The 21,388-nt window shown below is 28.1% G+C and overlaps 1 protein-coding gene across 1 annotated transcript; it reads left to right on the plus strand.

Annotated features, from left to right (window-relative positions):
* Positions 1–15,625: 15,625 nt before the first annotated feature.
* LOC124935703 (gibberellin 2-beta-dioxygenase 8-like) lies at positions 15,626–19,568 on the plus strand. The gene is made up of 3 exons (XM_047476122.1): positions 15,626–16,119; positions 18,698–19,019; positions 19,107–19,568. Exons 1-3 carry the CDS (start codon positions 15,656–15,658, stop codon positions 19,335–19,337), a joined length of 1,017 nt encoding a protein of 338 aa, XP_047332078.1. The 5' UTR covers positions 15,626–15,655; the 3' UTR covers positions 19,338–19,568.
* The last annotated feature ends 1,820 nt before the right edge of the window (positions 19,569–21,388 follow it).

Genomic DNA, 21,388 nt, shown 5'->3' on the forward strand with positions numbered 1-21,388 from the left:
CCTAACAATTAGGACAGTCTTTATACAATATATATATATATATATATATATATATATATATATATATATATATATATATATATATATATATATATATATATATATATTTCTTCCTTCCTTCAAGATCATTACAAATGATTATTTTATCAATACCTTTTTTCCTTCTTGTGACTTCTTAGGAAAATAATTTAATAATAATAATAATAATAATATTACTTTTATCTCCACGTGGACCATGTCCACTTGTTTGGCTTAGGGTGATATTTATTATTATTTGTATTTATAAAGATATCATATACAATTATCAACTAAGATGTCATATATATAGAATTGCTTATTTTCTTTATGTATAGATATAATTGAATACAATTTAATTTGATAATAAAAATAAAAGTAGACTTAGTGGAGGGGACCTACTATTTACTCTTCCAAAAATATTGAAAAGCCTATAAATAAAATAATAATAATATTCAGGTTAAGTTTTGTCGTTTTAAAACAATTCAATAATTATATCTTAAATGTCAATTTTAAGGGTTCAAAATTTTTACTATTTTGTAACACTAGCCTTTTTTGGTAATTCAATTAATGGTAACCCAATAATATATCGGTCCATATTTTTCAACCAATATTTGTTAACTTGTACTTATTGCTTTATTTATCAAGCATGGTGAGTGAAAGTCATTAATAGAGATAACAATTGAAATTTATTATTTTAAGTAGTTGTATTCCAAGATAATTATTAATTTGCCTATTATGTTCCAAATTATATTAAATTTTAGGTTTTAATAAGAACTTATTTAATAGTGATGCTATTGATCTTAGTTTTTATTTTTTAGCTTAACGATGATTTGCTTAAGATCAATGTCAACACTATTTAGTCACCAGTTGTGATATTGATCAATAAATTAATATTTTATTTATTTGGTTTAATTGTGACGATATTTGTATGATGCACCGTCTTTATATAAGAAAATGATATATTTAACCAAAAGAAATTATATCTTTTTAGTGTATAATCTTGATATTAAGAAATTAGATTTTTTTTGTTATAGAAATATATTTAAGAAATATGATAAGAATATTTTGGAAAGTCTATTTGAGAGTTTTGGACAAAATATTGATATTGACCTAATTGTGGCTTATTTAAAGGTGTAGTCGTCAACTTTAGAAAAATAAGTCTTTGCCTTAATAACATCGCTTCATTGTGAGTTGTGTGTGAACTTTCATTATGAGATAATCATTGTAATACTCTTAAAACAATCTTGATAATAAAATTGAGAGCCTCTTATGCTTCGAAAGTGGATGTATGTCTGTTCTGGCCGAACCACGTACTATAAATCTTGTGTTTGCGTTCTTTAGTTGTTTGCTTTCGTTCCAGCATTTGTTCGATAATTTTATTGTTCTTGCATTAAGGGATACTGGATCTCCTGATATTCCAACAATTTATATATTTATATATAGACCTTTTTATATACTTGTGATCTAAACTCGCACTAATCCCACAATTTACCCATCATCACCTATAAATGAGAATCTAAGGTCATTAAAACACTCGAGCCAACAAGATCCAAATAAATAGAGGATTTATATGATCTTATAATGATTAAAGCCCAAACTCAATCTTAGTCCTCCATGTCAACGATCTCATAGCATTGATAAGATCACTTCCTAAGTTAGGCACATTTCCCCCTTTTTGCATTATAAAGCCTACTATGAAATTTCCTACCTTAGCAATATTGGTAACTATTGAAATTTATTAATTTGATGTTGGATGAGTGTCACTAAATGGTATAAACAATAGTTGAAAGTGTATTTGTTCAAAACTCTGAAAAAAAAATAACATGTAATTCAAAGACACAAATTATCGAGAGTTTATTATGTATTAATTATTTTTAAACTCATTTAGCAACAGTCTTATAATTGTCACTAATTGTGTTAGTATAGTGTATGTAAGCAATAAACAAATTATAAAAAATGATAAATATATTATTAAAAAGTGAAAATCGTTTAAACACAACAAAACTAAGCATGATATTGAGAAAATTTCACAAATTCATTAAAATCAAGATAATTCATTTTTTAGTAGCTCAATAATTCATTTTTTAGTAGCTCAATAATACATCGGGTCCATATATCTTAATTCGTGCTTGTGTTACTAAGTTCTATATTGGTCATTGTTTTACTTTTCAAACATGGTATGAGTGAAAGTGATATGGAGATGGATGTAAGAAAGAATTCATATTTCATAGTTATTTGTGTTATAAGATAATCTGTCTCATTCCAAGATAATCATTAATCAACACATTTTATCGCAAAAAATGTGTTTGATTTTAGGATTTTAATAAGAACTTATTTAATACCGGCCTTATTAATCTTAGTTCTTACTTTTGAACTCAATATATGTTGCTTAAGACCAATACACTCTATTTGGTCTTGTCACTGGTCGTGGTCAGGGACGGAGCCACGCATAGGTTAGGGTGGGTTCCAGTCCCACCTAAATTAAAAATTAAAAAAAATATTATATATGTTTAACATGTGACTCATAACCTAGTTGGCTATATAATTAAACTTTAAACCTGGGGTTAGGTAGGTGATCAAACCCTGCTTCACCTTTAATTTATTATATTTTAAAAACTTATATAATTTTATTAAAATAATAATTATTTTATTTTATACTAACAATATTTTCTAATATACATAAATTTTAATTAATATATAAATAAGATTTATTTATATAAAAAATTATATATAAAATAATGTAAATCATATAATAATATTATTTATTTTAAAATTATATTTATATAATAATTATACATTATTTTTTATTTATTTCAATGTAGTTAATATTACAAATTATTTATAAGGGTAAAATATAAAAATTAAAATAATAATAGTGTTTTATATTTCTTAATTTTAAATTATTTCAAAAATTTATAAGAAAATATAAATTAATATTAATAAACAAGTTAAAATAGTTACATTGATTTGGTTCGGTATTTAAATAAAGAATTTGATAATCTACTCAAGAACCTAACAAATCTCCTAGAATTGATGTTGATGTAAGTTCTCTTAAACTTGATCCAGCGTTACGTATTCCGATATGGAAATATCATTTTAATCAAATGGATGAAATTAGACGAGCTTATATCAAGATGGGGTCATATCAACCTATTAAAGATGAGTACCCGCTGACTAAATTTGGAAATCAAAATCGACGGTTCCAAAGTCATTGGTTTAAGAAATTTACTTGGTTAGAATACTCTCTTTTGAAAGATACTGCTTTTTGTTTCTCATGTTTCTTGTTTGAACATAAGCAACCCCAAAAACCTACATTTATATAGATGGATTCAAATATTGAAAGCGAGTTAATGATGGGGATAAATGCTTTTTGTTATGCATATAGGATGTAATATTTCACCACATAATAGGGCAGTTGAATATCTTGATAATTTATTGAATATCCTTGTCATATTGACAAATTACTGAATGCACAGTCTTCAGATGAAAAACAAAATAACAGATTACGGCTTACAACAACTATTGAAATCACTCGGTGGCTCACTTTGCAAGCGTGTGCATTGAGAGGGCATGACGAGTCTCCATCTTCTATTAATCGTGAAAATTTTATTGAAAAAAAAGTGGAGCATAGAAAGTTAAATCTGAGATGCAAGTTGGAGTCAGCCCCAGGTAATTTTTCATCCTGGCTCTGCCCCTGATCGTGGCTATTGATTTCATCTGTCACGGTTGATTACTATTTATTTTGGTTCAATGTGACAGTAATGCAAACCGTTGTTTATGTCGATATTGACCATTTTTAATACATGTGATTCAAACACACACTAATCCCACAATTTATCCATCATCAACTACAAATGAGAATCTTCAGTCATTAATTTAAAAAAAAAATCCAAATAAGATCATATCAAAGTCGAAACTCAATATTAGTGCTACGGGTCAACTAACTCATGTGACGATCATGTCCTAAGTTAGACATATTTTCCTTTTTTTAATAGTTAAAAGCCTAGTATGAAATTTCCTACACTTAACAATTTTGGTAACTGTTGATCAAATTAGTTAGATGAGTGTCACTAAAACATTGTAGACAATGGTTGAAACTATATTATTTCAAAATTCTGAGAAAATAAATAATAATAAGTAGTTCCAAAAGACCAAATTTCTTAGAAGTTTATCATGTATTTATAATTTTATTATTTAAACTCGTTTACCAACCGTCTTATAATTGTCCCTAGCTGTGTTACAATTTTATTGTTTTAATACTTAATTGGTTATACCAAGAACAGGAGCCGAACTTTTGAGAAAAAAAGAGCATCAGGTAAAGTTGACATGAACTCCATCTTCATTTGGGTTGTCTATGACCCGACCCTAAATTGGGTGCATTACTACTTCACCGGACTTTTCTTTTTGTGTCACTAATTTTGACCTAGGTATGTGCCTAACTAATATAAAGACATAATATTATCCTTAAAAGGCTAAAGAGTTTTTATTATTTTTTACTATTTTTGGACATTCTGTTTAATTGAAACCCAACCTATTTTTGGGTCCATTTATTTCCAATCACCACTTGCTGGTGTCTGCACGTTACATGTTTATAATATTTGAGGTGATTTGTTTTGGAATCTCTTTAAAATTATTTGGAGTTGTAGGGTTTATCATGATTTTAGAATTTGATTATTTAGGTGGGGGAAACTTATGCTTTTGGGTGAAATTCTCTCTGTTAATGAACTCTCCCTTCTTCCCATCAGTTCCTCAACTCTTCCTTGCATTCCATTTCAGCCACAAAAGACTAACATGAACACTTCGAGGATCAAATGTTTCATTTGAAAACATTATTCTATCTATTTTCTCATCGAGGAATCAAATTTAGGGATGTGATGTATCTGAATTATTTAGTGTGAAATAGATTGAACAACTAATTACAGTTTTTCAGTTTGGCATATACTGGCAATCTTGGTCGATGTCTCCACATTCAATTTAATAAAACAAAGTTTCGGTATTATTGAAATTGGATTCCTATGTAGAATCTGTCCAGCGAGCCGTTCGATCAAAACTCGATTTGAGCTTGAATTTTGCCGAGTTCGAGTCGTGTTCAAGCTACTCGTTTAATATTTGAACAGAGTTCGAACTCATGTATTACTCATTGATTTGTCAAGTTTTTTTCGAGCCAAACAATATATAATATATTAATTTTATTATTAAAACCTAAAATGTAAAATAAACCTCTTTTAAATTTCAACACACTCCTCTAAATTTTAATCAACGTCCATGTAATTTAATATTTTCATTTTAAAATATCATGTACGTTGAATAGTTAGGGTAGTATTGTATTTTTATTTTAAAAATTGATTTTTTTATTGACTTCAAACTCGAGCTTCAACTTGAAAAATTAATTTTAAAATTCAAACTTTTTTAGTCGAATTTGAATTTATAAAAAAATAATTGAGTCGAATTCGAACTCAAATTTACAAACTCGTTTGAGCACGATTTTGAGCCGAACTAATAAAATCTTATTCGAATCAAGTTCGAGTTCAGCCAGTTTTGCTATACATTAAGGTAGCCTTAATACTATGTTGATATAGATTATTGTAATTAAGGGCTAATTTATTCAGTTATTCAACTTATTTGTATGTACGTTTGACACGATCTCAACTTATTTAATCGTTAAACTTGAGTAGGTTTGACTCAACTTATAGGCTTAGTTTATTTTTTTTCTATTTATAATATTATTTAATAATTAATATTATATATATATTTATTAATTTGATTTTAAATATTAATAAATGATTTAAATTAAAGAATAACTTATTTGAAAATAAATTATATTATTATATTAATTTTTGTTAATATTTAATTTTAAATATTAATAAATGACTTAAATTAAAAAATAATATATTTTAAAATAAATGATATTAATATATTAATTTTTATAAATATATAATTTTAAATATATTCAATATATATGATATAAAAAATATATAAATATATATAAAACTATTTAATAATATTTTAAATTTTATAGAAACTTCTATCTTATTTAAAAATCACTTTTGTTTACATTTTTATTTTTAATTATTTTTTAAAATATTTATAATTCATTTAATAAAAAAAAGTAATTTATTATTATTATTTATGTTTTTACTTTTTCACCCTCCTCTGATTTTTAATTGTTAATTCTATTTTTGAATACCTCACCCTTTTTCTATATCACTTATTTATGTATGTTAAATTAAAAAAAATAAAATGTATTTATATTTTATATTTTTTAAATTATTTTATATATTAAGATATATATATTATAAATAATAAATAAAAATGTATTTAAATGTATATTTTATTATTATAATAATTTTATATAAATATATAAAAATATTTAAAATATATGAAATATATAAGAGAGGATTAATAAATGATTAGAAAAATTAAATAGATGAGAGAGAATTAATAAAATAATTATAAAGAAATGAAATTGATGAGAGAGAATGAACAATAAAATATTTAAAATTGATGAGAGAATGAATAAAAAACTGAGATTATTAAACTTAAACGCTGATGAGGGAGGTAGAGAGAAAATTAAGTTTAAACGCAAAAATGTGTTTGATTATAATTTTTTTGCGTAAACTTATTACGCAAAGTTACTGTAATAGCTTATTACGCGAACACTCAAACGTAGCGTTTAAATGCTAAATCAAACCAATCCTGTATAATATATATAATGCAAGTTGATTCAAATCTAAAAAAATATATGATTTGTCTTGTCAACCAAACAAAAGTAAACTTGAATAGATATTTGCCTTTGGATACTCTCATTTTTTTTAAAAGATGACAATGACAACATTTCTTAGTTATTGAATTTTGAATTTATTATTTTAATTTTAGAAAAAGCCTTACAAATAAAGTGTAAATTATTTGTAATCAATTATCACTTTAAGTAGAAGTGTAGAACTCAAAATTTGATGTACATACAAAATATAACTACTCACAAATATTAAATTGATATACATAAATTATGAATCAATACAGCATTAAAATTCTTTTTGAAATGGATGGTCTTTGGGTAATCATAGGAAGAAAGAAAAGAACTATTGTCAGCCTTTGCATTCATACTATGGATTATTTGGAAAAAAACAGAACCAATGTATTTTTCAATGAGACGAACGGATGCTTAATTCAATTATTTGGAAACTTGTAAGACTTACAATATTTGAGGTGGGTTGTTTTCTGAAATGACAAATTATTCATGGTGTATTGTTTTCTGAAATGACAAATTATTCATGGTGTATTGTTATAGAGTTTTTACCTTCAAAATTTACCCATTAGATCGTAGAGACTGAACGGTGCTAAATAAAAATCACACGTTTAAAAAAATATTATATAAAATAATTTTACAATGCTTAAAATGGCTTTTTTTTTTCTGGCATTAGAAGCGTTGTTCAAAAGTCTTACCGACTCATACAAATATGATGAACAGTAGTGTCATTGATACAAAAATATAAACTTGCATTTCAATATTCTAAGTATCTATATTTTAGTTAATATATGGTTTTTATTTATTTTAATTTTCAAATTTTATGATGTGGACGACTCATTTTATTTTTTTCTATAAAATACCATTTTCAAAACAAAATATTTGAAGTATCTATAATCATTTATTTTTCTTTTAAAGTGTGAGAACAATAAATAAAAATTATAAATTCATCATTATTTTGTTTGAAATGTTCACATGTGATAAATAATTACTTGAACAACATCAACTATCACAATTCAAATGTTCTCACGTTACAAAGACGAAAATACGTTAAAGTTTTGACACACCCAGAAAGTGCAAGAATTCTTAACGCACTTTCATCCTATCATCTGAATAATCATGAGAATGCTCGTGTTTGGAGTGTCGAGAACAATGGCAGGTTCGACTCAAGATCTGTTTGGGATTGTGTTCGTGATCATGGGAACGTTGTCCCATGCAGAGGCGGAGCCAGGTTTTGAAAGCTACCCGGGCTAAATTATTTTCAAAAATTCTATTTGGGCTATTATCAAGCAAACAATCAAAATAAAACAAATTTACTGTAGCTATTACACTTTTGTGATGGGAAATCATCAATAACGATGGTATTTTACCATTGTTATTGCAAATACATAAAAAAGGTTTTGGGCTACCCGGACTACAGCCCAGGTAAGGTTGAACGTGGCTCCGCCCCTGGTCTCATGGTCCCACTTAGTATGGTCTACCAAAGTGATCCTAAGAAACCAATTCAATTATGGCTCGCCTTCCGCGAGAGTCTCAATACCCATGATCGGATCAATAGTACATGAGCATCCCAGATCCTAATTGCCTCATTTGCTTGGGAAATGGGGAGACCATTGAACACCTCCTTGGGAACTTCCTTTCTACTCCTTATTTTGGCGCAGATTCTCCGCATCAATGATCCTCCCTAGCTTCCCAAACGAATTGACCGACATCAAGGACATCGCCATTACAAAGACCAAGGGCAACGACTTCAACTCCAATACCTTTAAGTGTTTCTTTGCCAACATTGTTTATCACATTTAGATGGAGAGGAACGCTAGAGTCTTCTCAGAAGTCCGCAACAATATGGACATAGTTTGGAATAATATTATCATCAACGACAACTCTCTCTTCCGAACGTTGAGGCGTATTCCTACATGCGAGAAGAATTGGTTAATCTGTCAAAACTGGAACATCGCTTACAAGAAAGTTACCATACCACTGATTTCATTGCACTTTAATTCTCATTTGTTATCTCTCATTTTTTTATTGTCCTTCATTTAGTTTGTCTTTACTCCGATTTCTTTGAACTCGTGTAACTCATTTCCCTTTTGTGTCTTTTTATTTAATTGAAGTTACGTTTTCTAAAAAAAAAAAAAAAAACAAAAAAAAAATATAAAAAATTACTCAATCCAAAAGAACATAATATTAACTTGGAATGTGTTAAATAAAAAGTTATTTGAAGAAGTTATTTTATTTATAAGAATAATATATCATAACTATCTAGTTGAAAATAAATTATTGGACTTTCAATGATATGATCGTAGTCGTTTGATGTATATTATTTATAACTATTATTATTACTCTGAGATTCGTTCGGTAAAATCGGTGCAAACAGTCGAGGAGTTAATTGTCATTCTCGATGATCTACAAGTTCGATCATTTGTTGGACGATGTGTTTGTATTTTATTTTTTACTTTCTTATTTCATTCTTTTATCGTTTTATTTAAAAAGGTTCTTATCGTTTCTCTAATATACATGAATTATTTAATAATAATAATAATAATAATAATAATAATAATAATAATAATAATAATAATAATAATAATAATAATAATAATAATAATAATAATGCAGTGAATGTCCATAATTGGACATCTTCTATTTTTATTTTTTTAAGTTTAAGAAACTAAAACCATTACAATCATGACTTTCATTTCATATTATTATATATTTTAAAAATAATTTGTTGGAATGAAGATATATAGTTGCAAGAGAAAAACAATATTTAGAAAATAACAATTTATGCATTATTCACCTTGTATAAAAAAAATAAAACAAAATTATGACAAATATAAAGACATGATCTAATTATTAGATCCTTGGTCGATTTTAAAGGTTAATAATTTTTCTTTTTCTACTATTTTTGGATTATTTAATTGCAGCTCAACCTAGGTTTTGGGGTCCATTTGTTTCTAATCACTAATTGTGTAATTGTGTATGCACGTTTCGTGTTTTTTTTGTTGCCTTAAATATTTAAGGGTTATTTATTTTGGAATCAAGTGAGATTTTTTTCTGTAAAATTATTTGGAGTTTTAAGGTTTATCATGATTAATTTAGAGTTTGATTATTTAGGTGGGAAATTGTCCTTATTCCATTTCAACCACATCGTTAACACTCCTAAGATCAAATGATTCATTTGAAAATTTCAATTTATGTCATACCAACTTTTAGATAAACCTAATCTCTTAATTTTATCATTTTTGAACATCAAAAGAAGTCTTGTAGGCCTAAAGTTAGTACGATAATCAGTTATGATCACAGTTAACTTAAATGAGTTTTTACTAAAAGTGAAACTTTATTTCATTTAAACTAAATTAATCCATTTCTTATTTCCTAGTCTTGTCAATGTTGTCAACCAAAAAAAGGCAAGATTCTATATATTTTGCCTTTCTCTACACAAGATTTCCTTAATTAATCGAGAAGTCCAAACAAAATTGTCACTTCACACCTAATTCATGTTTTATATTTTTGAAGTAAAGTTGTTTATTGACATAGGATACTCTCTTAGAAAGTTTATGAAAGTGATAATATTAATTTTGTTAATTACTCTGGTAAATTTTTCTTTACCAAGAGAATGAATATTTATTTGTAATTAGTCATATATCATTTAATTCAAGTATAAGTCGAAATAATTTAGCCTAAAAGATTTATACTCAGAATAAATCTGATATAAAATAAAAGTATATATAAAACCCCATGAAATTCATTTTAATTAAAACCCATTACACTAAATAATCGTTTAGGAGTAATGGCCAGAAAAAAAATCGGAAAAAGGTTTTAGTGATTAATAAATTAGCGTCGATAAAGATAAATTAAGCGTCGATAATATATTTAATTTACTTTCTTAGTTTTCTAGCTAGTTTTTATTGTTTTATTTTGTGCAATTATTTTTTTTAATAATATTATCTAAATGCACATAAAAATTAAAACTCTGGACATTAAAAAAGTTATATATTAAATATGATTCACATTATTGTATAAATAATTGTTTGAACAACAACAAAACAGTTGTTCAAGACAACAACAAAAAGCAAAAACTCTGTCTACAAATACATAATAGTTTGTACATTCCATGTGAAAAAATCACTTGGAGAAGATTTGTTTTAATTGGAATACAATTGTACAAAAAAATTAAAAAAAAAAATGGTGCATCTTGAGAAGACTTGAAACTTAACCGGAAATTCTTAAGATAATCTTCTATGCATGCCATTATGCCTAACGTGGGATCTCTTTCATTTTCCACTAATTAATATAGAACTCCTATGTCTAAAAGATAACTTCCCATGGTTGGAAAACAAACTCTTATAAGAAGAGAAAACTATGATTCTAATTAAGACCATATATTTATAGGTCACATAATTAGACCCGATATTAAACAACTATGATTTTTTATTGCACTACGAGCTTAGCTAGGCCTAAGCCTCGGTCAAAACTCATATAGGTCACCATAATTTAACAAGCGTCTAACAAAAACCAAAAACCAAAAGCGAACGACATGACAAAAACCAAAAACCTCACATGCTCGTGATCAACTTCCACACTTGTTTAACTACATGAAGTCATCTAGTGATCCGTGACGAACCGGCTAGAAACCGAAGAAACAATAACAAAAAATTCGGGACAAATCATTTGAACACATGTTTCAAAAATAAGAAATGGGCGGCAAAATACAACCCCAATATCTTACTTTTTCTAATCTCCTTTAAAAGAATCACGATACACCCTACAGAAATGACGATGATGCCCATCCTAGTCTCTGCAAGGTGGTTAAAAGAAAACTCTTCAAATTATGTTGGGTCTACTTATATTGTCAAGATTCTCTTGTTTTTTCCTAGACATGTCGTATTCTGTTAAGTTAAATAATAACCTACTTATTTTCTCGAGCTCAACGACATTGCAATGGTCCACTCACTTAGATCAAAAAAAATAGTTGATCTTTTTTTGTTTGTTATTTTTAAAATGAGTTTTGTTTTAAAAAAATTAATGTCAAGGTAAGCCTAGCTAATTTATTTAATACTCACTACACCAGTGAGCATTCTAACTTTTCCTAGACAAGATCGGAGTCATGGAAATGTGTTGCAGCTACTAGACATTTCTAGAATATCTTAGATTAATATATATAATATGCATAACCATGTCAGTTCTATAGTACTCTAGAGTGTTTCGGAAGATACACATAAATATATATTATCCTTTTTTGCTATCATAATTCAGCATGCTATGAATTTTAAAGCCCTCTTTCACAATTCTTAATTTTGTACTTCTCTTGATTTTTCAATCAACTTTGCTAAGTAGCTCAAATTTCTTTAATTTAAACTTGTGTTGTTATATCTCAAAAAACAGGGTTGTGGGCATAATTAGCATTCCATTTTTTATGAATATTGATTTTTCATTAGTTCATATCTTCGTCATAACATAAATTAATTTTCTTTTCGTTTTTCTTCCTTGATATCATGATCTCATATCACACCCTAAAATGGCACAATAGTGCCCATTCTCACCCTATTGGAATACTTGGGGAATAATAATAATAATAATAATCTCTACCAATTTAGAAGGACACACTTATTTTGTGAAGTTGAATACAATAAATATTGATATATTATTTAGAAAAAGGGCAAATGTCTTAGTAGAAGACATGGGATTCAGAATTTCAATGAGATACAATGAATCAATAAAATAATTATAAAAAAACCAATAATGTAGAAAGAGAAAATATATATCGATGGATTGTCTATTTTAGTGTAAACAAATCACATGCAACTAGCTAGGTATAGCTAGCTAGCAAGTTACTTTCAATATTCCCCATCTGATCATCTCTGGATCTGATCTCATGTATATTTTTAAGATGATGATACATGCATGTGATTATAGCCCCCCACATATGGATATCTGAGATTATGCCACGTATACAGAAAAAAAATTCTGTGCCGACATGGGTTATTTAGTACACTGATCATGAATCGATATGATATGATTCTCACAGTTTTTGAGGGTCCATGCATTTTTTTTTCATGTGCTCTGTTTTCTCCAGAGATATTGAAAGAATGAGAAGGTGGAGACTTGGAACAATTTGAACCAAATGAAATCACTCCTTCTATGGGTAGACATGGTTCAATATTAACCAATTGATTGATCAAAATATCTTCATTGATTGTAACTATACTATATATATTCTTTATCTACTCTTTCAAACCCTAAATGTTTTCTCGGGGATGTATTTGAGTGAGTTTGAAAAAATTAAAGGAAAAAATATGTTACATAGGGTTCATGTTACATTTCTACAAGGAAAAAAAAAGCTGGGTGAATTTATCAGTTTTTCTTATTTTTAGAACGCTGGTTCGCTTCTCTTTTAGAATGCGAATAGTCCCCGTGGGAACTCAGTACCTCATGTAGGCTAGGGATATCCACATTTTGTTGTCGCTAAACAAGAAATGTGGATCAATTTATCAATTAATTTCAACCCTACCTAATGTACATTAATCATCCTTATCTCTAATCTTTATTTCAAAAGGATTATTTAAAAAATTGACAGTGGCATAATCTCCACCAGGTATTGGTTTTTAAATAATAATCAATCAAATATCTTAACCCATTTTCATATATACTTTTTTTATATATTAAATTTTCTTTTTATAATATGTTTATTTAATATCAAACTATTATTATACTTTATTTTTTATTTTTTTAGGACTAGTTTGATTTATTCTTTATTATTTTTAAAAACTTTTACAACTCATTTTTTATATATATAATTATTAGGAATTCTCATTTTTATTTATTATATTCAGTTATTGGTACAAACATAAGATTATTCAAATAATTTGAATCCAAACAAAATATTTCTAATTGAAAACAATTCCTAATTCACATGTGCTCATATTTCAAATTGAAAACATCTTACAAATTCAAATATCTAGCTTTTTGAGGTTGTTTATTAAAAAAAAAAATGGTTTAATTTTTAATTATTTATATTATTAATATATTTAATTCTATACCCAAAATCACCGACCTTGTTCTCGTATTTCAAATTGAAAACAACTTTCTTGACTACAATTCCTAATTCAAACAAGACTCGATTCCCAACGTCAACTGTCAGAGGGACGACTCTGAATTTGAAAGCTCTTAGCTAGTTCACATGTGCATTCACAGCTGCTAATGGAGATTGTTTGATTATGGGTTATTTGAAGAAAAAAAAAAATCTTGTTTCGACTTAATTTTGAGAAATATATATATAATGATGCTTAATTTTTAAAGTGTTCGGATTGCCGGGTCGAGAACTTTGGTTAATTTGGATATATGTGAGAGTAAATTGATACTTGGGTCGGATTATGGGTTGACCCGCCCATAAAAATTTTACCGTAATATTTTTTTTCACGATTTTTTATATTATTACTCGTGCAAATGCACGGGATACATGCTAGTTAACTTAAATTATATTAATATATAATGATTAATGTCTTTAGTTCATTTGAAAATCTAGACCTAATCAAAATATAAATATTCATATGTAAATGCCTATTTGAGATATATGAATAATTTTTAGGTCTTTTTATTCAAAAATATCAATACCTCCCCAACTCTAACTCTAGGTTTTTTTCAAAAAAAACCTTATCTGAAAACAGGTTTAATTAAGTTGATTTAATCTAATGAGTGGATATTGTTTGGTTTGAGGTTATAAGATCTAACTAATAATAATAATAATAATAATAAACTGAAAGACCTATATATAATTTATATAATTAAAAAATTAAACATTCCATAATACATAAAGTCTTCAAATTAATAATATTTAAAGAAACCGATTGTTTGACTAAGATCATTAAATTAAATAATACAATAGGATGGATGACTCATGGTGACCTCAAAAGGTAAGGTTATGCCAGTTGTACATTTCTATGATGCCATTTGGAGCCGCGTAGTTGCTTTCCTTTTTTTTTATTTTTTTATTTTTATTCCATCATAATAAAAATCACAAATTTATAATATAATTTCTCAATCATTGACGACCCCTCCCCCGTCCTATATATAAATCCTTCTCTCCTCCAGTCTTCTAGGAGTATCTCACTATCCATCTCTCCTTCCTTTCTTCAATCTCTCCTCTCCCAAAAATTTGTGTTTTCGTCGCTAAAAGAATGTTGGGTTATTGTCCAAACATCGAGCATAAGGAATGGTGTTCACCGCAAGAAGCCGACGCAACATCTATGTTCATTAGAGATGTGTCGAACTCGAACTCAAACTTGGTAAGTTTTGTTTAACTTGATGTTCTTTCTCTTATATAAATTTCATTAATTGAGTGTCAAACTCGAACTCGGTAAGTTTTGTTTAACTTCATGTTTTTATCTTATATAAATTTCATTAATTGATCAACAACCACATAATTAAGATATTTGGTACTAAAAAAAATTAAAATCCATTTGTTTTGGTCAAGTGGCTTTGGAAATATCATGTTCCTTGATAATATCTTCATTGACCACTTGATATGATGTCCTAGTTACATCTTTAAGGTTTTTTTTTATAAATTTATTTGGTTGACTATGAATATGTGTGAGACTTGTTTATTCTTATATATCATTACTCATTAATATTATAAGATTGTTGTGGAGGATTATTATAGAACGGTATATAGAACAAGACACATGAAAAAATCAGTTCAAAATTTTAGCATTTTCATTGAAGACGAAAAGGTATAACAAGAAATTAAATCCCCAAAGCAAAATTAGTTGTCTCCATAGCACAAACTAAGTTGTCTTTTGTCTATAGTCATATCTTGTGTTAATTGTTCTCTGTCACAAATTAAACAATTGGTATAACTTCTAAATCTCTCTAAACTTTCAGAGCCCGACAATCATGAGATCGTTGACACCAGAACCACCTTTAGAAGAGAAATACGGAGATCTCTTTCGTAAGTATTCGAATGGTGATACTGTTGAACACGGAGAAGGAACCTTTAATACCGAGGGAGTGGAGGAAATGGAATTGCCACTTATAGACCTCGGGCGTTTGAGCTTGGGAGGAAAGGAGGAGGAAGAATGCAAAAGAGAAATTGCTTTGGCTTCACAAGAATGGGGATTCTTTCAAGTAGTGAACCATGGGATTTCTCGAGAAGTATTGGAGAGAATGAAAAGCGAACAAGTGAAGCTTTTTCGAAGGCCGTTTATGGAGAAAGTAAATGATGCATGCATGAATTTTCCGATGGGAAGTTACCGGTGGGGGTCGCCGTCTGCCACACGTCTGAGTCAGCTGTCTTGGTCGGAAGCTTTTCATGTGCCTATGTCTAACATTTCTGGCTTAACCGGTCGGGACAATCTCAGGTAAACACTAAGTTACTTTTTTTTATCTTTCTTTTTTTTTTACCTTAATTTAAATAAATAATTATTAATATTTGTCATTTCGGTATTTCTTATCAAAACGCATGCTAGCATCTATCTGTTAATAAAATTAATTAGACATAAAATCTGCTGGGGCCATGTTTGTTTTGAATTATCTCATATATATTTGAAATACCATTTCAAGAAAATAAATTATATGAAATTAATTTCAAATAAATTATAGTCTAATACACTAATTAATCAACTTTAATTCTTTAATTGCATCACTCAATTCATCAATAAAAAGAAATCAAACCATTCATATTTATTCTTTATAACATTTAAATTTTAATACTAAGTTTTTACTTAAATTCATAATTCTAATCATATATTTTATTTTATATATCTCATATTTTCATAATTACATTGCGTCTCCTAAGAGCAGTTTGGTATAGGTTTTTTTAATTTTTGTAAATTTTAAATAAAGAAAAATGATTGGGAGTACGACTTTGGGGGAGCGACTCGTACAACAAAAGTGACATCGCTGTTATACGGAAGTGACATCGCTCTTATACATAAGAGACATCGTTGTTATACAAAAGAGACGATGTCACTTTTGTATAACAACCACTTTTGTATAACAACGAGGTCACTTTAGTATAACAGCGATGTCACTTTCTTTGTACGAGTCGCTTTCCAAAGTCGTGATTCCTATCATTCCTCTTATATGAATTATCTCTTTATTATATTTCAATATCATTCTAACCATCAAATCATTCCTTTCATTAACTAAATACTAAAATATCTTTACTTTATCTTTAAAAAATAATTCAAATAACTTATTTTTTCATTAAATAATATTTTTTAATAAAATTTCAAAAATTCTACAAAAACAATATAGAACTTATCATCAATATTGATTTGATAAGTGGGTTATTTTAGATTAATCACAAAATTCAAATTATCAACCAAATATTTTTATTTTTATTTTAAAAAAAAAAGTAAATTTCAATAATGATGGGTTGAGAGGTGGGGGATATTTATTTTTTGTTATGTCGACATGGATCTTATAAATGTAATTTGGCAAAGAAAAAAAATGATAGACAATGATTAATATCGACATAAATTTGAAATAAAATTAAATCATAAATAATGATTAATTGCCATCACTTCAATCAATTTTTTCGCTATTATTTTTTGTATAGAGGAAAATATATATATCTTCTCATTCTCATGAACCTTGAAAGACCACGTCACCATGTCGGCCTGCTTTTTCATTCACAAAATCATTTCTTTAGGGGAGACATGAAGTCGGCAAACATTATTAAATAATCCTTCCTTTTTAGGGTTTGTTTGATCTTAGAACTTTATAATAAGAATTTTAATAAAATATGATCAGTTATTTTAGATTTGTTTAAGATATATTAAAATATTTTTGTATTTCAGAATATTTTAGTTGATAAATAATTAATTTGATTACTATAATTAACTTAATTCAAATAATTCACATGTACCCTCTTAGATATATTATTTGTTTGATGTCTTTTTTATAAATATTTGATAAGAAACTATATTATTTAAAATTTTAATTATTATAATTTTTTATCTATAATTATTGTACAGACTAAAGTATTTTTTTTATTTTAACTAATGATTTAAGTAATTATATAATAAAAATAAATATATTTTTAAAATCCCATTTTTTTTTAATTCTATCACTTTTACCCGTCACATGGATGGTTAATCTCATCCATATCCATTGTACTAACCAATGTGTACCTGGCTGCCACGTGTCGGATAATGACTGATAATACTTGGAGCTTGTTTGATCTTTGGGATTTTAGATTTTTTTTTTTTAATTTAAGAGCTTGTTTGAGGAAGTAGTTTTTGGATACTTTTGTTTGAATTTTTCCAAAAAATTCTTGTTTGATTAAAAGTAGGAAAAAATTGATTTTTATTTATTTTTGACTAAATTATTTTTTATCTCTCTAAATTTTTATTTAATAATTAATTTATATTAAAAAAAAAGTAAAGGATAATTTTGATATTTTAAGAGACAAATATATTAATTAGATGAATTATGTGATAATTGAGTTTTGAATAAAAACTAAATTTTATTCCAATATCTCATTTATCAAACAAGCCTATTGGTCAATAAACCTAAAAAAATAAAATATTAAAGTATATTGGTCAACAAACCTAAAAAATAATTTTTTAAAAATTTTCATTAAACAGATAAAACCTTGAAAACATCCTTTCAACAAACAAGCTCTTTAATTATGCCACGTGGCCTACCAACCGGATTCCTTCAATAAATTGATGCCACGTGGTTATGCCCCATTTGTACTTGAGTACGTAAAATTACAGGTTTTGCATGCATGGCCACTTTATTTCTCCTAGTTGTCAGTAATAAATGTCACATGTATCGATTAAGTCTGACCTAACAGCACAGCTAATTTGACAAGACTTCATAAGTAGCCTTTTAATTTTATTTATTTATTTTAAATAAGTCTAATATTTACATTGAGTTGTTATTTTTTAAATTAAATTTATCCTAATGTTGAGAGTATTCACATTTCAGCTTGACAATGGAGCAATTCGCTACAAAGATATCCGAGTTGGCACAAAAACTCGGGCAGATTCTTGCTGAGAAGTTAGGTCAAGATCCCATGTTCTTTAAAGAACATTGTTTGCCTAGCACTTGTTACCTTCGATTGAATAGATACCCACCATGTGCGGTCTCTTCCAAGATTGTCGGACTAATGCCACACACCGATAGTGATTTCCTCACCATACTTCACCAAGACAACATCGGAGGTCTACAATTGGTTAAAGACGGGAAATGGATCGCAGTCAAGCCCAATGAGGACGCTCTTATTATCAATATTGGAGACTTACTTCAAGTAAACATAAACATAAACCTAAACTTATTAACTAAATATTATGTTCATTGTCGTATCAACAAATCTCTAACGAAACCAATTTTGTAGGCGTGGAGCAACGACGTTTACAAGAGCGTAGAACATAGGGTTTTGACTAACCAACACAAGGAGAGGTTCTCGATGGCGTATTTCTTTTGCCCATCATATGATTCAATAATACAAAGTTGTGGTGAGCCTCAAGTCTATAGAAGATTTAGTTTTAGAGAGTTCAGGCAACAAGTCCAGGATGATGTGAAAAGGTTGGGCTACAAAATTGGGCTTCCTAGGTTTATTCTATGAAGATGGGCCCGACCCAAACTAGCCCAGTATAAATGCTTCTCTATATTTTTGCAGTCTATAGAAATATTGTTGTGATTTGTAACAGCCCCTTGTTTTTGTATAACAATATTAATAGGGCTTTATATTTTATGTAATAATGTCTTTATTTTTATTTTTTTGCTACAATGCAATAATGTATTATGTTTGCTTCCTATGTAGTGAGCAAGAAAAAAATGAAAAGTTTTGCCAATATATATATATATTTATATATATTCAAGGATAATGAATATATATTACTATTTTTAATATTTTAGAGTCATTTATTTTATTTATATATTTTCACCTTTATTTATTTTTCACAAACTTATTTAAATCCGACTATGATTATATTTATGTGCGAAGAATTTGGTGTAAAAATAAAATAAAATAAAATTTATAATAAAAAAATGAAATAAAACTATAATATAAAATGATTAAAAATACAAATTCGGCATATATTAAGTTTATGGATTTTAAGAATTTGTTTTAAACGTTTATGAAAAATGATGCGATGCGTCATTAAGTCACTATTGAGAACTCTTGATTGTGGTATATATATATTGTTTTTGCGAGTTGGAAATTCAAAAAGTTAATTCAAAAAATTAATCAGTGAATCGTAAAGAATCTATGAATTGAGAACTTTTAGTTGTGACATATATTGTCTTTATTTTTGTGACATTATGGTAAGTCGTTGTTCTAACACGTATATGTCATTAGGCCGTTAACAAAGGCGAACAATGTCTCATGTTCTAGGAGACTGTAACTCGAGCATTAATTTTTGGACTCCTTCACATACTGCTTGATGGTCATGTTGTGCACAAGTTGACTTAGTCGCTTCTGTGTCTCAAAATTGGCATTCTCTAGGAAAAATTAATGTTTGAACTCAGTCTTGAAGTCTTCCCATGTTTCCATCCTCAACGTACATCGTTCAATGTATGTTTCATGCCTTCTCCACCATAATAGCGACATCTCTATTAGAAAGAAAGGGGTCATCTGCAACTTGGTGTGATCATCAAGTATGCTTGATGCCTGAAAATACCGTTCCATAATCCAAAGGAAGTCCTCAACTTCCTTTTCACTCCTCGAGCATTTGAACGAAGTTGGCTTGGGAATATCCATTCGATGAGGTGTCACACCTCGAAGTTCCCCTCCATTCCACCCAATCTGATCATCCATCGCATTGAGCCTCCCCATCATTTCACTCAAGAGAGCGTCAATAATCTCATGGGATTCTCTTCGGATTGTCTCGAGAACTTCTTGTCGGATATCATTAACCTCCTCTAGAATCGATCCTAGCACTTCTTCACGAATGTTACGATTCGAATTGTTATTTATCTTCATGACCTTATTCTCCAACTTTTCACTTTTCTCATCCAACATTATCACTTTATCGGCCACTGCGCTAAACACTTCAAGAGCTTCTTGGTGCTCGTTCATGCCTTCTTCAAGCCAGGTCACCCGCGCTTCCATGGAAGCACCTCCCTCGACAAACTTATCCCTCTTGGATCCTTTGTCATTATGTTGGCCGGTCGAAACCTTAAAAACATTCCTCCTATAGTAGTTGTTAATACGAATAAGAGAAACTCTGTTATAGCCATTTATGTACATTCAATGTACTCTACGGATAGTGACGATAGCACCTGAATTCATCTCTTGCAGCTTGAATGCGGAAGCACAACCTTGTTTTGATACCACTTGTCACGAGCTAAAATTCGACCCGTGTGTCACTAAGCTAGATCAACTCAAATTCTAACTAGTAAGTCTTTTAGACAATGCAAGAAGAGCACTTAGAGAGAGAAACAGTTTGAGAATAAAAATTGTATTATATTAAATACTTGATAATTACAATGTAATATCTTTTAGGTATTTATAGGACTTATGACGTACTAAATTAGGAATTATTTTTGAAGTACAAATTAATTACACTAATTTAGAATATTCTTTCCTTAACTAAAATATTCCTTCTTAAATTAGAATATTCCTTTTTATACCTTATTTTATCATTTTCATTAATAAGCTAAAACTATATTTTT

This window comes from Impatiens glandulifera, chromosome 4 (genome assembly GCF_907164915.1).
Source record: "Impatiens glandulifera chromosome 4, dImpGla2.1, whole genome shotgun sequence".
NCBI classification, from domain to species: Eukaryota; Viridiplantae; Streptophyta; class Magnoliopsida; order Ericales; family Balsaminaceae; genus Impatiens; species Impatiens glandulifera.